The following is a 17,736-nucleotide window of genomic DNA, read 5'->3' as shown; positions in this document are numbered from 1 at the left end:
ACTAATAATAGCAGCAGCAGCAAAGGGAATTAGCAAAGGGAATACAGAGTTTGAATCACTAAAGATGTTTCTACAGACCCTGCATTCTACTAAATCCTAACCTAAGCACACATTACTAATATAAAAGGTAGGGAGGAGAACGGAGAAGGGAAGCATACAAGCCTGGTCCAGTGATTGAAGTTCAGTGAGGTTTGTCGACGAAGGGATGAAGCCAGCTAGGTGAAAAGTGGGTAGGAGGAGTGGAGTGCGATCTTTACAAAATGCCTGCATTGGGATGGCAGAGCTGATGTAGTCACACACACCTTCCCCCAAGACATGTTTTCACCCAGGAGTTTGGACCTTGTAGCTGGAGCCCATTGCACAGAGTTGGGACCCAACAGCTGGAACACAAACCTGAGGGCTAACTTTATACCCCAAAAGTGTGAGGATAGAAGGAGAAATAAGATGCTTTTCAAAGCAGGGTGCTGATCTCGCAACAAACACTAGAATGTCCAGATCAAATAGCCTGTAAACTTTATTGAATTAATATAATAATGCCCCGATCCCCTTTTCCTGCTTTTCTTTTAAATCTGGATTTATTGTATATTTTTTGCTGGCCAATGGCTGTAAATAAAAAGTATCTCCCTGCTTTTCAAAGCAGATTGGGTTGGAATGAAGTTTCAAACCTCAGTGGTTGATCAATAAGATAACACGGAGGGGAGTGGGGGTTGTGGATATTGATTATTCCTTTGATGAAGTTTATGGCCCAAATGGAATAACAAACTTAGTTATATTGTCCCCATTTGTTTGGGTTTAATTGGGGGGAGACTGATCAGAGACTGATGGGTGGATATATCCTGGCTAACTTATAGACAGCTCCCGTTAGTATATGTGGAAGGCTGAATATAATTAACTGAGATGCTGTTATTACCTTAGAAGGGGGGCGGGTTGAGCTTGCTGGCATTTGTCTTTTCCCAAGTATGGTCTCTCTTTGAAGTGGTGTGAGTTGCTGTTCAGTTTTTCCCTTTGGCCTCCAGATTACATTCCAGTTTACTATTCTAAACTTTGGTAGAGGCCAAATGAAGAAGTAAAATAAAAAGGATGCATAGCCCCTCTGGGGGATCGGTGAAAGGATTCCACTGATCCCACTGAAAGCCTGCTCATGGGGTAATAGAGAAGGGTAGAAGGGGATAGAAAGCTCTGGCGTGGAAAGGATGATGCAATGATGGGTAGTGGAACAAAAATAGTGGGGCATGAGGAAGAAGATAGAACGAGGAAAGGATTGTATTTCATTGGCTCCCCACCCGGTCCACAATTTACACCCCATACAAAAGGGTTGAATTAAAGGCATGATCAGGGAGCAAGCTATAAACAATCTGGATGCCACCACCCTTCCGCTTCTCGCTGGTTGAGAATGGTGTGCTGCTGGATTGGTAGTAGTATAATTTATTGCGATCCCTAACCAGCATTACAAAGTTAAAACATCATTAAAACAGCAATAGTTCAATATAACAGCAGCAACATAAAAATAGCTGCATGGACATTTGAGCTAGTCAAATGGGTTTAAAGCTCAGGATTGGTAGCAAGAAGAGTCAGTTCCTTGTCAAAGAAGATCTGACTTTCTTCTTAAGGTTCTTGAAGGTATAGGTCTGAGCTCACATCAGGAATGCTTTCTCATGAATATTTCTGCCTTGTGCAGAAAGTAGCTCCCTCTTGGCATCTCCCTAGAAGAAGAAGTTGGTTTTTATATGCCGGCTTTCTCTACCTTTTTAAGGAGAATCAAACCAGTTTACAATCTCCTTCCCTTCCTCTCACCACAACAGACACCTTGTGAGGTAGGTGAGGTTGAGATAGTTCACAGAACTGTGACTAGCCCAAGGTCACCCAGCAGGCTTCCTGTGTAGGAGTGGGGAAACCAACCCAGTGCACCAGATTAGAGTCTGCTGCTCATGTGGAGGAGTGGGGAACCAAACCCTGTTCTCCAGATAGAGTCCACCGCTCTTAACCACTACACCACGCTGGCTCTACAACTGGGGGTTGTGATTTCACCTCAGAAACAAATGGATGATGGACAAAAAAAAGTTATTATTGGGAGAAAACAAAATCTATTGTGCCTGTAGTCGGAGTCCTCCTTGCAGTTTGTTTGTCCCGAAACTCCCCATCTCCATTATCCCTATCCCAGAATCCAGATTAAAATAAAAAAGCATTCATGCCACAAGACCTTAGTTTAGCTGATTTAATGAGGAATGTCATGCGCAGAGTGCGTCGTATGTGGTACATTAAATCATGTATAGCCATTTGGATGACGATCGGTGTACATTTGTGGCCTTTTTCTTCACAGGATTGATGGAGGAAGCGCTGTCCCAAGGTAAAATGTCTGTATGCAACTAAAGAGAAAAATATGATTGAGGGTGGGTGGAATAGAGGCTCAGTGCCAGAACCTCGCAGTCGTCTTGTTTGGGGGCTTCCTAGAGGCACCTGGTTGGCCACCGTGTGAACGGACTGCTGGACTTGATGGGCCTTGGTCTGATCCAGCACGGCCTTTCTTACGTTCTTATGTTCTTAACCTCAGTGAAACCAAGGCTGCCCATGGCGGATGGTTCAGTACATCTCACCTGTGTTACAATAGATTGCTTTCTCCCCTCCATCAGATTCAAGCAGCAACTAGGCTCATAAGGGTAGAGGGGAAGGGTAGAATCACCTGTGGATGGGTAGGTGAGGGCTTCTGGTGGGTGAGTGTAATGCCTTACGAAGTAAGCAATATTGTTGCATTCATGATGGTCTGAGTAAATTTATCATTTTCCCCTCCACGTAACAGGGTCTCTGAAATCAGCACTGCACCAAGGTAAACTTAATCTACATGGAACTGAAGGTGGGGCGTTTTTAATGGGATGAGCAGGGTGCTGCAGCGACAGGGGCACTCTCTCTCTCTCTCCCCACCCCCCAATGCTTAGACCTCATTAGGCATTTTCCTATTCTGGGAGAGCCTACTTATTTCTCAAGCAGTCGCATGTGAGGAAGGCTGGCAGGTGGCTGAGAGTTGGTGCACTCTGGCGAAAGGAGAGCTGAGGTGCGAACGTCGATCACTTTGAGGAAGCCCTTCCCTTTTTCTGTCGAACGTACACGCATGCGTCAGCAACAAGGGGGTATTAGCACTAGCCCACTGACATTGTTTATTTAGGGAATTTATTACCTCACCCTCCGCTTTTTAAAAAGCACCTTGGGCAACTCACAATCATATAGGATGCAAACACAACATGGGCAATAAAACCATTGTAAAAAATAAGCTTCGGTATAAAAGTGTGTGCAAAACGCATATAAATTCCCTTCCCCCATGAAGAGATGCTAGAGATGGTAGACAGTATTTATTTATTTAATTTCGACTCCTCCCTGACCAAGTTGGACTTAGGGGAGCTATTAGTAGTAGTAGGTATTAATATTGTGCTCCTGTCTTTGGTAGGCAGCCTCTGTTTCTAAGATTAAATTAAATGCAGGAATTATTTCAGTAACTGGTATTCTAGTGCCTACATCAGCCAGGGCTTTTTCTTTGTCCTTCATGTGCCTTTGCTAGAAGTGGGGTGTTTCCCCCCCGCCTTGCTGTGCTAGGCCTCCTGATCAGAGCCAGATGAATCCTGGTGCGATAGGGGATTTGGGGGTTACTTTCCAGCCCCCAAACGTCAAAAACGCATAGTCGCTTTATTCCCTGTTTCAGCCAGGATTCAGCCAGGATCGAACGCACGTTCAGCGAAAATGCATGCGTTCGATCCTGGCTGAACCCTGGCTGAAACAGGGAATAAAGGAGGCTAAAGTGACCATGCGTTTTCGCCCAAAGTGTACTCTCTCTCTTTCTTCTGCAGTACGTGTGCCTCTGGAACTTGGCAGGGCACAACAAGGCTTCATTTGGTCTGAGGAGCTGAGGCATATATGAGATTGAGAAGAAAAAAGCAGAACTTGTTCAATACTGCACTGAATACAGAGGAATTAGCTAGGGCAAAAGATCATTAGGCCAAAGGAGGTGGGAGCGAACAGGGTAGCATGGGCAATAAGTAGGGTTGCCAACCACCAGGTAGTAGTAGTACAACTGCTATTACAACTGATCTCCTGCCGATAAGAGATCAGTTCACCTGGCGAAAATGGCTGCTTTGGCAGTTGGACTCTATGGCATTGAAGTCCCTCCCCTCCCCAAACCCCACCGTCCTCAGGCTCCACCCCAAAAACCTCCCGCTGGTGGCGAAGAGGGATCTGGCAACCCTAGCAATGAGGATCATGGGAGAGGCAGTCCAAAGAGAACTATCAGCCATATTCTCCAGAGGGGTGCTGAGTTGTGAAGAATACAAGGAGGGATACTTCCAGCTTCAGTCCCATTTTTGCAGTTCTCATCTTTGATTTCTCCCCTCAACTGACCCCTTTGACTTTGAGACATAAATCTGGGAAGATCCAGGTGTCCCTGGACTATGGAAGGGCGGTGTGAGATTTTTTGTTGTGCTGATACAGACAATGTGATCTTCACTTTCCCTTCAGCGTAATTCTCTTTGGAGAGGATGTACCCCCTTCTCTGCATGTGGAATGGTGCTGCTCTGGTCCACTGAACATTGACCGTTCCCCTCGTCCACCACGTTGGAAGGTGATAATCTAGCACATTCTCTGAAGATCTGGAAGAGCCAGACAAGCAACTAATTCTAATGGTTTTCAGCAGCCCTTCTAGTTCCTGACTGTAGAACTTCAGAATCTCAGCAGTGAATAACATCTATGTTTTAAAAACCCTCTAGAGACTGTATTGGGGTGCTGTTTTATTGCATCACTCTGAAATAATCAAGGAATTGACTTTTTTTTTTAAAAAGCTATAGTTAAAAAATATTTTGGGAAGGTTCCTGTGTCTTGAGAAACCTGTTCAACAGGTAGAATCCAGCCCTGTTTAAAGTGCTCTTGAAGTCATTTTGCCAAAAGAAAACACTGTAGTGCCATCCTTTGTCTAGCTATTTTTACAGGGGACATGATCGGAAATACTTAGAAGCTTACTTTGGCTGCAGTGTCTGTTTAACCTTGCTCCTGTTCTTTTCCAGAGGGAGAAACCAGGCTGGGCCCAAAAGTAAAAAGGGCACAGAGGGAGGGAAGGAGGTGGAAGGAACAAAGAGATAGGTCTATGGGGAGGAGAGAGAAGTTTCCCTTTTGGACAGTCGAAGACTTCCTGTACGGGCTTTGAGATGGTCCTTCCTCAAGCAACATGCAGGGCGGGCTGCTTTCTTGACATACTTGTTTGTTTTTGCTGGTGACGCCTGATTTTTTGCAAATTTTTGTTTGTTTTCTTGTACTTACCAATAAAGTTTGTCTGAATTTGTTTCTTTCCAACCTACTGTACTTTTGTCCCTTGGGGACAGGAGTTGAGGTAAGTTGCTACTGTTTACATTCCTTGAGAAACTTTCCTGTTTCTAACCAAATTATATATAATGTTGTGCTCTTGACACTATCCTGGGTTCAGAGGCCTGATCTAATTCTGGTGTTAGGCTTACTGACATCTTAGTTAGCTTTTAAAATGTACTAGTTCCATCCTTTTATTAAGTAAACTTTCCATTCCGTGTTTGTGTTCGTTTGCATACTGTGTATATCTGAATGCTTGTATTAGGCCTAGCCCAAGTAAGTCCAACAAGCTGTTGTGCTTCATGGACTACTTTATTGATGATCAAGGAAGATGGGCAGCCCATTCCTGAAGGGAGGCAGTTGGGCAGCTGCCTCCACAGAAGCCGCCGAAAATAAAATAAACAGTATTTAAAATGTGAAAGATGGAAAATGCCCCCATTGGAAACGGCGAGGCCATGCCACCCAAAAAGGTAGAGTAGCAACGCCACTGCGCAGGGGGGTGTTCCCGGGGCGAAAGGGGTTAGGAAGCTGCCTAAAGGGTGCTTCACCCCCAGGAATGCTTCCCCCCCACCGGTGTGGGCTTTGCCTTCTTGGAATTTCCTGCCGGCGGGACCCGGCGCAACTCTGTGGCTCGCTGACACCAGCGTGTTTGCCCCCAGGGATGGCATAAGTGCCCCTTATCCCGGGTTAAAGGGGCACTTGTGTTGATGTAGGCAGGGCTCATAAGGAGCCTCACTCCCCCCCTTTTTGGGATTGCTGCCATAATGTTGTGCTTTTAAAACCTGGCAAGTGAGGAGCTAGGGTTGCCAACCTCCAGGTACTTAGCACAGGAGCGAATAGCTATAACAAAGTGCAAAATATTATTGAATGCTACAACATCAAAAAATACATCAAATATATACAAAGAGTAATACTATCCTAAACCAAATATGTACAATACATAGTCCTTTGTATAGATCCTCAAATTCGGAGAGTTGAATTCCACCTTGGTCCAAAATGATGTTACCAAGAAGAAACGAGAGGTCCAAAATCGATACCACCAGAAGAAACAGACAAAGTTAGGGGATGAAGTAAAAAGAACCGTAAGGACTTGAACTGTTATCAGTGAGAGTTCGCCAAGTGCATACAGCTTGGGTCCTTTCCGTGGAGAAATGCATGTCACTACTGATCAGAGGCAGGTGTGTGAGTCAGCACAATGTAGTGGTCAGGGTGTCAGAGTAGGATCTGGAAGACCCAGGTTCAAATCAGCACTCTGCCATGGAAGCTTGCTGGGTGACCTTGAACCAGTCACACACACTCATCTGAACCTACCTCACAGGGTTGTAGTGAGGATCCAACAGAAGAGGGGAGAATGCTGTAAGCCACTTTGGGTCCCCATTAGGGAGAAAATCAGGGTATATAGAAGTAAATAACCTTGTCCTGCAAGTCCTAACTGGGCTGTCCTAGAACTTCCTCTACCAATCTTGTCCCTTGATGCTGAGTGAGCATTTGTCTCAACAAGGAAACTTTGGCCACTTTTTCCGTATTCACTGGTATCTCTCCCGTGTAAGTCTTCAGGTGTTTGACAAGGCCTCCTCTCCCGCTGAACTGTTTCCCGCACTTGGTACATTCAAAACGTTTCACTCCCGTGTGGATTCTCTGGTGGTTCAGAAGCTGAGATTTCCATGGAAAGCCTTTCCCACAGTCGGGGCACCAGTGTTTTTCTTTCAAGCCACCTGCTAGGACAGAAAGCACACTTTTTTTTTATTTTGGAACATTTTTATGCTGCCTCTCCAGAGACCTGCTTGGAGGCTGCTCACAAGATAAAACCAATAAAACAGGGCTATAAAAACAGAACCACTCAGCAGCCAAAAATGGTAGCCATAAACCAGTCTTCAAGCTCAGCAGCAAATAGTTTAAAAAGCTTTAAAAGATGGAACCCACTCAGTTAAAAACCCTGGTAAAGGGTTTGGCCTGGTGCCTATAGGAGAGAAAGCTAGATGCCAGCTAAACCTCAAGGGAGATGGTGCTATAAGGGCAAGGTGCCACCACTGAGAAAACCCTGTCTTTGGTTGAGAACAGAGGGCAGAACTTGGGAAGAGGACTTATCTTCAGGGAAGGAGAATGAAGGTGGAGAAATAAACCTAATTAACTGGGAAGACTGGCCATTTGGAAAGATGGGTAACAGTGACTTAACCTAACTTATCCCCACACCATCCCATCTCTCCCAAACACTGGGAAAAGCGGATGACATATTCTGCCTTCTCTACAGAATAATTCAAGCTGGAGAGGGTGCTATTGTCAATTGCTGCAGGAGAAGATCAAGTCGTCCAGTCAACGCATACACACACAAATCATTAGGACATAGCACAAAAATAAGGAGGCTTGGTAAGCCAAATTGTTCCTGGTAACTCAAGGGAAATCTTTATCATGACAGGTGTATATTCAACGTGACAGAAGGAATTTTCCTGACCTCAAAGGGCCACATACAACAGGGGAAGAAGGACCCTGTTTTTGAATGCTCAGTAGTGTAGATTTTGGGGGTGGTTTTGATGGTCAGTAAGGGAACATTAGATGGTATAATTTAAAAATCCAATCTATAGAACTCCTTGCTCACAGAAAACAAGCATATAAGGCCTAGACCACAGAACTTCACTCCCTGCTTTGCTAGTTTTATGAAAGCAGGGAACTTTGTTTCTTTTAAAGCCAGGGATTAGTCAAACACACACTTCTGTGCTGGATATTATGTGTTCTGCTGCCCAGTTTCTTCCCCCAGTCTGGTACGAGTTTCCTTCAAGAGTATGACAGAACTGCCCAGGCCTCAGTCCTAACAATTCCCTATAGAAACAGGTCATCACAATATTTGCCAGCTAAAACACAGGATGTCTAGAAGGTGGAAAACAAGCTCTGGTCAGTTCCTTGGGAGTCTTGCTCTGGAGTTTCTCACCTTGGTGGATTTTCAGATGTTGAGCTAAATTATTCTTCCAGATGAATTTTCTCCCACATTCAGGGCACTCGAAGGGCTTCTCACCACTGTGGATTCTTCTGTGTTCAATTAGGTGGTACTTGGAGCTCAGGATCTTCCCGCATTCAGGGCATGCAAATTTCTTCTTCTCCTCTGTTCCATCACCTAGTGGGATAACAGAAGAGGAATAGTCCCTTTGGCTCCCAGAAAAGGAAAAAAAGAAGATTCAAGGTGCTGGTTTTAACCTTTAAAGCCTTACACGGTCTGGAACCTTCGAATTTGTGGGAACGTCTCTCCTGGGACGCCCCCCCAGAGAGCTTTACGCTCTGCTAGTAATAACTTACTGTGGTCCCCGGCCCAGAGTGTCCAGCTGTCATCAACTAGGGCCAGGGCTTTTTCGGCCCTGGCCCCAGCCTGATGGAACTCCCTTTCTAGCAAGACCAGGGCCCTGTGGGACCTTAAGGAATTCTGCTGGGCCTGTAAGATGGAGATATTCCACCATGCCTATAGATTAGGGCATCAATGGTATGTCATCAGAGCTGGCCTCCCCCACCCCCATGCTGTTTATCAACTTTAATTTGGGGGCCCTGACTGTTCTTCCAGGCCCACCATGGCCCTATGCTCCAGAGTTGAGCGCCACTTGATTTAATTTAATGGACTAATAACTGGGAGCTGGTTTTTAAAATTTTAAAGTTTATTGCTTATTTTGGTTTTATATTGTATGTTATGATAATGTTAGCCCCCCTGAGCCTGGCCTTAGCTGGGGATAGAGGGCAAGATATAAATGGAAAATAAATAAAATAAATAATTATGGACACTGCATTGCTAAATAAGATGAGAGACAGTGTTGTGTCTATTGTTCTTCTGCTGGCTAGGGGCCATTTACATTTGTACGGCACTGAACAGCTCTGTGCCTACGAGATGATTCACTCCATTGAAGCTTCCCAATGCTGGCTGTTAGCTTGTTGAAAGGCATCTCTTGGGGATGGAAAGAGTACAGTCCCAATCATTATAATTTTGACATGGTTATTATTAGGGTCAAGACATTTCTCCGTAAGAGAAAAAGAAAAAGTTAATAAACCCCTTTCTTGTCCATCTCTTGTTCAGAGATGTAATTCCCCAGCAAGGAGGCACAACAAAATTATCTTTCCTTGATAAGCATTAGGTTCCATTCATGAGGATGCTCAGACAGGTCACACAGCAGGAGGATGCAACAGACAACCACATCCGAAAGTGAGTGACACAGCTGTCATTCGGACCTCAGAAAATAGGCACCCTGAATCAAGGATATCATCAATTCTGCAGCGGGCCATTTTAAAAAGTTTCTTACCCAAGTGGACTCTCTGGTGATCCATGAAGGTGTGTCTCCAAGCAAATCTTTCCCCGCATTCTAGACACTGGAAGGGTTTCTCGCCCGTGTGGATTCTCATGTGCTCAACAAGGTATGATTTGGAGCAGACCCTTTTCCCACATTCTGGGCAGCTGTGCTTCTTCTCTGCTTCTGCCCTGTGACCTGCTAAGATTTTTTCCCATTAGAAAAGTGACGTTCTCATAAAATAGAAGCATTTGAGGGAAAGAAACAAACAGTAAGCATTTCTAGGATGCAAAGTGCTTTTCTCTAAGCTTCTTGAGATTATGACAGCTCTTTGCAGCTATACCACTGAAGCAGTATAGCGGTTCAACTATCAGACTATGATCTGGGAGGCCCTGGGTCTAATCCCCACTTTGCCATGAAGCTTGCTGCGTGACCTTGAGCCAGTCACACTTCCTCAGCCTCACCGACCTCACAGAGTTGTTGTGAGGATAAAATGGGGAAGAACCACATATGCCACCCTGAGCTTCTCGGAAGAAGGGCAAGATAAAAAGGTATTAGAAAAGAGATTGCCAAAGGCCATCCACTGAGCTTTACGACCAGGCAGGAAATCAAACCTGAGCTTCCAAATCCCAACCATCCATCCTCAGATCACACCACAAGAACAATCAGGATGGCCAGAGCTGTGTGGATTCTGCACTTTGCTCCAGGAGCCAAACCATATTCTTTTTTAAAACCACAACAAAAATAAAAAACTGGAACTCAGAATACAGGAAGACTATGCAGAATACAGTCCTGGGCAAACACACATTCTGCTGCCCGTGTACATCCACTTTCACTTACCTCGATTCTCAGCGCAGACATTTTCAGCGTTCTGACGACTTAGATTCTCTTGTGAGAAACTGTGCCCAGATGAGGGAAGTGAGGAAACACCTTGCAGAGTGTTCTTCTGTGTGTTATTATATGTGACTGTACCTGTAATTATAAAAGGTAAAACAAGTTTCCAGCCATCATGTTCAAAGAGAAAAAATTGGATGGAACTGTCAGGAGTGAAGAGTCAGTATGAGGCCTGGTCCACAGACACAGCAGAATGAGATGGTAGAATGGATTGCCGTCTACAACAGGGGAAGGAAGCAACATTTCTGAATGTCTAAGAAACAAACAACCCACCTTGCAAGTAGAAAGCCAGCACAAAAGGCCAATAGCAGGGCTAGGACCTATCAGCTAGCTTTGAATTTCCATGGTTTGTTTTCCTCAGGGGAGCATTCCAAAGCACTATAAATCCACCAGTCATGCCTAGAGGTACAATCTTCGTTGCCACCTCAGGACTCTACCACCTTATTCTGAGGTATGAACAGAGATCGCCCAAGAACACCCTGCACACCAGCTGTACCCAAACCAAACCCTCCAAACAAAAGTGAATCCCAAATTCTACATCTTTCCTTACACTGCCAAAAACCCTTTCTTGTGGCATGGGCCGTTTCACATGCTAACAACAATAACAACAAAGGCCACAAAACGATGCAGTTCTGAGATGTGATGATTTGCAGGGTGACAACAGTCAGTCCCAGGTCTCCAAAATCCCTCACCTGAGATGCAGTAAGGCAAGGTCTTCTTGTCGCAGTCCTGGGACTCTGACAGCCAAGGTTCTTGCCCTCTTTCCAACTGGGAGATCAAGGCTGGTTTTGGAATTGTAAATTCTACTTAAGTGAAAGGGAGGTGGGAAGTAGAGACAATCAGGAGGGAAATTAATATTTGCAGCAGTATTAGTGATACATAACAGTCCGTCCACTAGGCCAACGGTTTGACCAATCAGCCCACCGCTTTTGGAAACATCAAGAGCATCCTGTAGCATAAGAGTGTTTTCTAATAATCTTCAGGGATCTGTGTGATCTGCCATTCAGGGAAGAAGTGAGGAAAAAGTAGAGTAGGGGGCTTTTCCCCATGTAGCAGAGTGCTAAACCGGCCTTCATGGTCAGTCAAAGACCGGAAAGCTCAAAGGCCCGGAGATCTTTGATGATGATCCACAACAGGGTGGCCAAAAGGGTGTCCTGTCCCTTTAATAGAGGCTTCAGGTGTGAAAGGGGCAGTCGAAGCTGGTAAATGGTCTCTGTTAAAGGGATGGGTTTTTTTTTTCTCCGAGCCTTTTGACACCCCTAATTTGCCAGGTTACTCAGGTTCAGAACTTCTCAGTTTGTGAAGCAGAAGCAGTGAAAAGGTCCTTACCCAAGGAGGCCAGGTGCTCATAGTTTTCCATCATGACATCCCTGTACAACACTCTCTGAGTGGGATCCAGCAGAGCCCATTCTTCCTCTGTGAAATCCACAGCCACATCTTCAAAGGTCATTGGCCTCTGCAACAGCATATTTCTTAATTAAAACATTTCTGTATTGATTATAGACACCAACATGCTTTCCATCCAGGCTTTGCTGTGATCTTTCCCAAAACTGAGGAGGAAAACAAGTTTGGAAAAGATTGGGGAAAATTGAGAGAAACCCTGGGAGATAGACTAATGTATCATGATGCTGTGAGGAACCAGGGGGAAAAACACACCACTTCCCAACAATATCATACCTGGGGCAAATAATCCATGTGAAAACAGCCACTGCAAGAATGCCCTCACAGGGAGAGGGCATCCCACAGTATTGGTGCCACCACCTAAAAGGCCTGACCACATGTCAAAATCCTGCAGGTGGAGGCACCCAACAGCAGAGCCCCACCTGATGATTTCAGCATCTGGGTAGGGTCATATCAGAGAAGGCAGTCCCTTGTTTTTTCCGCCTCTGCTATGCACCCGCAAATGATGGAGTTGTTATGGTTGCTACAGTATTGGTGTTTAATAGATCTATTGAGGCACCTGGTTTTATTGTTAAATTTCTATGAAATGTTTGAAATTGTTTTATGAAATTATATGGAATGTTTAAATTGTTTTAGGGTGTTGTTAGCTGCTCTAAGCCTGGCTTCGGCCAGGAAAGTGCGGCCTATACATCAAATCAATGAATCCGTCTCCAGAATCCCAGAGGTTAGCCCACTTGGGAAAACAAAGAGGGGCGTTAGTATATTCTCCTAGCAAAAAGCATTTCCTGGAGTTAGGGAAGTTGGTTTCTGTAATGCCTATAATCTTCATTATTATTGGAAATGTATGCTTTTATGCTCAGTCCGCATACTCGCACTTATAAGGATGCTAAGCCCAGGGTATAAGGGTTAGCATCTAGCACAATGCCATGTGAGAGCACCTATATGTAATCGACATGCAGCCCCAGGTATAAGGGGTGAAGTATTAATCCTTAGAACAGATGCCCTAATGTGTAATCACTTAGTTAGCATGAGTCTGGCAGACGCCATTGTGAGCTGCCAGAACAGAAGATTTTAGTCGTGCCTGGTACAGATCGCCCCCATAAAGGGGCCCACTAGAGATTGAGACTACCAGGGGCGTCACTCAAGAATGCAGTTTCGATTCTGCATGAGGCTCAAGTTGTTATCTAGATGTAAGGCCTACGGTTCTCTAATTGGATATGCTAATCCAAATGTATCCATCATTGGATCTTTGTGTATCTACGCACTATATTACGCATTTGTAACACCCCTGACCAAAAGTTATAAACGTCGTTGCAATCCTTTGTTCTCGTGTGTGAATTGTCCTGCGCTTTGGGGCAACTGCACCTGGCTGCTTTATTTTGGCCACAATAAACAGATCGGTTAATCTTTCAACCTCCTGCTGGGTTATTATCATTGGCTACTAAATAATAATACAGAGGAATATCATTTCTGTGTGTGTGTTAAGTGCCGTCAAGTCGCTTCCGACTCATGGCGACCCTATGAATGAAAGTCCTCCAAAATGTCCTATCTTTGATGGCCCTGCTCAGATCCTGCAAATTGAAGGCCGTGGCTTCCTTTATTGAGTCAATCCATTCTTGGGTCTTCCTCTTTTCCTGCTGCCCTCCACTTTTCCTAGCATGACTGTCTTTTCCATTTCTAGGGGCAAGCATTAGGACTGTCCTTTATGTTTTTATGTACCCCAATAGCTACAAACATACCAAAGAACAACCAGAGCTCAAGGCAGCTTAGAGTGTTATGCTTTACGAAATCCACAAACTGCCCAAAAACATCAATAGTGCAACCCCTTCTTGCCTAATACACGCAGTCCTTACCTGCAGAGTCCACATGGTCAAGACATCAAGCAGGGGAGTGTTCTCTACCCCACAAATCAGCCACAAACAAGCGGGGACTAGACAGTCTTCTTACAGTCAAAGCATGCATCCTATGAGCGAGCTTGCAGGCCTCTCCCTCAGAGCTCCCCTGCTCCAGGCACCAGAGAAAATTAAATAAATTTAATAGAGCTCTGGTTTTGATCATAGGACAGATAAAGGGAGAGCCTCCAATCTTAGGCCTCCTCCTGAATCCCTGCCTCCTTCTCCCCAAACAGAAAATAACAGTCACGGGAACGCCGCTGCTATGTTTCTCAACAATGGCTCACTCCCGGACAGCAGTGAACCCAGATATATTTTGTGTCCTTGACAACTACCCTATTTTAAGGAGTCCAGGGAGCCACCTTCCCTGCTCCGTCGCTTTAAAAAAGACGAAAACCTTTCAGCTCTTTCCCCTCCATTGCCTCAGCGTCTGTGCCAGAAGAAAGCAGGTCGCAATATAAAAGAGGGTCAGTGTGGCAGGCTAGGAATGTGGACACTCAAGAAGCTCACTGTGTAGCCTGAGGCCGGTCGTCTTCTCTCCGCCTCACATTTGAAGATAAACTGGAGGAAGGATGGCGTGCACACCGCCCTGAACTCCTTGGAGGAACGGCAGATCTAACAATACATATAATACTGTTTTGTTTGCATTGTACAGCTGAACAAGGTCAGCTGAGTGTTCAGTCAGATTGACTGTCTGACAGAAATCTAGTAATCCAGTATTGATTTTCAGTATTGATCATTAGTTTATATTAAAAATATTAGTAATCTATATTAAAAGAGTTTGGGTTGAAATTGACCACATACATTATCACCTATAGACCTGACTTTCAGAAAGCAGCTATTAGCTGACATCAGCTCCAAGCAGGACTCTGACCTAAAAGGGTCATAAGTAATTGCATCGCCAGCAATTAACCACATTGATGATGTTATAGGTAGGGTTGCCAGGTCCCTCTTTGCCACCGGTGGGAGGTTTTGGGGGCGAAGCCTGAGGAGGGCGGGGTTTGGGGAGGGACTTCAATGCCATAAAGTCCAATTGTCAAAGTGGCCTTTTTTACCCAGGTGAACTGATCTCTATCGGCTGGAGATCAGTTATAATAGCAGGAGATTTCCAGCTACTACCTGGAGGTTTGGCAATCAAAATAAAGATGAGTGCCCAAAATGTAGCTACTGGAAAATCACAGGCACTTATGCCATAAGTGCTTGTGATTTTCCAGTAACTATCTGGAGGTTAGCAATCAAAAATCAACACCTCTGCACCATTACCTAAGGTTAGAAAATTAGTACAGAAACAGGCTGATAACAATGTGTAATGACAATAGTATATTGAATGTAACAACGTGCTACCAAGCCAATTGCATATATACAACAAAGTATTTCTCAGTCCTGGGTATATAACAACGTGCTAACAAACCAATTGCATATGTATAACAAAGTATTTCTCAGTCCTGATACAGTAACAGTCAATCCGAGGTCGATGACTTCAAGTGAAGAAGGGTAGAAAGGGATACGATCGTTTCAATTCTTCCTCAGTCCCGTTTATATATTGGTGTCAAAATGTACTCATTTCAATATAAGCTTCTGTAGCTTCCAAAAAAAAAATTCTTTAGACTTTTAAGCACCACCCTTTTAGGGATAAAGTTGCAACCATGTGTGTTTTTTAGATTATCTATTCCAACATCAGGATATCCATTGAAACAAGGTTGCACAGACAAATTTACAGTTTCCACTACCTGGAGGTTGGCAACCCTAGTTATAGGGCAACTAGACCAGGGATATATAGCCAACCACTTTGAGGGGCGGCATTAGAAATTTGTATTTATTTCATTTATACCTCGCCTTTCTCCCTATGGCTTACCGTATATACTCGAGTATAAGCCGAGTTTTTTAGCCATGATTTTTGGCTAAAAAACTCACCTCGGCTTATACTCGGGTCAATACGGTAATTCGCCTGCCGGGCCCTCTCCCCGCCCGCTCCCACCAGCCAGCTGATGGGCGGGCTGTCCCGCATTCTCCACCCCACCCGATCGCGCCTTCTGCGCGGCGGCAGCGGCTTCTCCCCCCCCACCCCCCATTCGATCGCGCCTTTTGCGCGGCAGAGGTGGTTTCTACCCCCCCACCCCACCCGATTGCACCTTTTGTGTGATCGTCGCGCCTTTTGAGCGATCGCGCCTTCTGCTGGGCGGTGGCAGTTTCTTCCCCCCCACCCCCCACCCCCCCCAGGCCGGTTCTCCCGCTTGCCAGCTGACCCTGCGGGGCCTCCTGCATGCAGGGAGGGGGCCGCCGCCACCGCCACCGCCTGCCTGCGTGCCTGGAGCCCGGTCAGGTAAGCCTGCGGGGGGGGGGAGGGGTGCATTTTCCCCTCGGCTTATACGTGGGTACCTAATTTTTCCCCATTTTGGGGGTGAAATTAGGCACCTCGGCTTATACCCGAGTATATACGGTATATCTTTTTCCTCTCTTCCAATTTATCCTCACAACCACCCTGTGAGGCTGAATAGGATGTGTGTATGATTGGCCTTAAGTCAACCAACAAGCTTCCATGGCAGAGTGGGGATTCGGACCTGGGTCTCCCAGATCCTACTCTTATAAATCACTAGCTCTGTCCAATCATCAACACTACCATCCAAGTCATGATTTTCCTTGAGACTCACCAGCTGTGCCAGGAATTGCTACCTTGCTGCTCTGCCCCAAACAGTTGGCACCACACTTATGTGGTGCCTCAGGAATCATGTAACTTACAAAGACCCTACATATAAAAGAATCTTCACATGCCTACCAACTGTGGAGAAAATCCATGTCCTTTCCTCCCTAAAATACTGCTTGTGCTACCATAGATCTTCCTGTAGTATAACTTCAATTACTTCCTACCTGAACAAATTGAACACTGGCCATTTCTGCTTCACCAAGAAGGCTCAGGAATCCCAGCTGCGATGTGAGCATCATTTGCCAGCCTGTCAGGAAAACAGAGGGGTAATTTTATGAAAAAATAATTATTACTACAGCACAACATTCGAGAAGTCTAGGTTCTAGACCAGTGATCCTCAATGCAACAACACTGAGAGAAGAGAAAGATTTCCCCCCCTTTCCCTCCACACTGCCATCCACTGACCCACATGGCTATTAATGCACACAGATCCCGTGACTCCAGGAAATAAACTTTCCAGGGGTCAGAAGACCACCGAGGCAAAGAGAACCTGGGAAAGATCCATAATTCTTGCATCTATTTGTTTGTTACCCCTGATTTAGGAGGACGGCCAAATTCTTCTTCCCAATCCAAAGCTCAGTAGGAGGAACCAATTCTTTATACGGGGGAAACTGGATCCAAGGGTGTCTAACTTGAGAAGTAAAAAAGAGTAAGAAGTCCAGTAGCACCTTAAAAGTCTAACAAAATTTCTGGCAGCCACTACTGGACTCTTGCTCTTTTCTACTGCTACAGACAAACACAGCTACCACCCATTGTGATCTAACTTGAGAAACAATGGGCCCAGACATTCCAGCACTGATCTAAAAACTGGTTTTTAAAAGAACCCATATGAGGCATAGGTATTTTCCAAAACACAACAGAGCTAGAAAGGGATGTATAATAGAAATCTTCATGTGTAGTTGGTCCCACGTTCAATCCCCAACATCTCCAGATAAAGCATCTCTGCCCGAGATCCTGGAGAGCCACTGCCAGTCTGGAAAGATGAACTAGAAAGATCTACGGTCTGACTCCATCCAGGCAGCTTCCTACATGCCAGCCACTCAGAGCAGAAGGTCTGATCTGGGATTGAAGGTGTCACCCGTTCTGGGTGGGGCTGTACTCCCCTTGAAGGAACAGGTCCATAGTCTGAGGGTGCTCTTTGTACCCAAGCCCTCTGATGGATGAGCATGTGGCAGCTGTGGCCAAGAGTGCCTTTTTCCCAGCTTCAACTGGTTAGTGTGCTATGACCTTTCCTAGATAGAAAAGAGCT

At 45.3% G+C, this 17,736-nt stretch overlaps 1 protein-coding gene across 1 annotated transcript; it reads right to left on the bottom strand.

Annotated features, from left to right (window-relative positions):
• Positions 1-6,765: 6,765 nt before the first annotated feature.
• On the bottom strand, positions 6,766-11,940 carry LOC130473449 (zinc finger protein 300-like). Its single transcript, XM_056844973.1, has 3 exons — positions 11,820-11,940; positions 8,264-8,446; positions 6,766-7,052 (listed from the first exon to the last, which is right to left on the bottom strand). The coding sequence occupies exons 1-3, from the start codon at positions 11,938-11,940 to the stop codon at positions 6,766-6,768; spliced, it is 591 nt and encodes a 196-aa protein (XP_056700951.1).
• Between the last annotated feature and the right edge of the window lie 5,796 nt (positions 11,941-17,736).

The sequence above is a fragment of the Euleptes europaea genome, chromosome 1 (assembly GCF_029931775.1).
Source record: "Euleptes europaea isolate rEulEur1 chromosome 1, rEulEur1.hap1, whole genome shotgun sequence".
Classification (NCBI taxonomy): Eukaryota; Metazoa; Chordata; class Lepidosauria; order Squamata; family Sphaerodactylidae; genus Euleptes; species Euleptes europaea.
The sequence above is the reverse complement of the archived record's forward strand: the minus strand, read 5'-3'. Positions and strand labels throughout refer to the sequence as shown.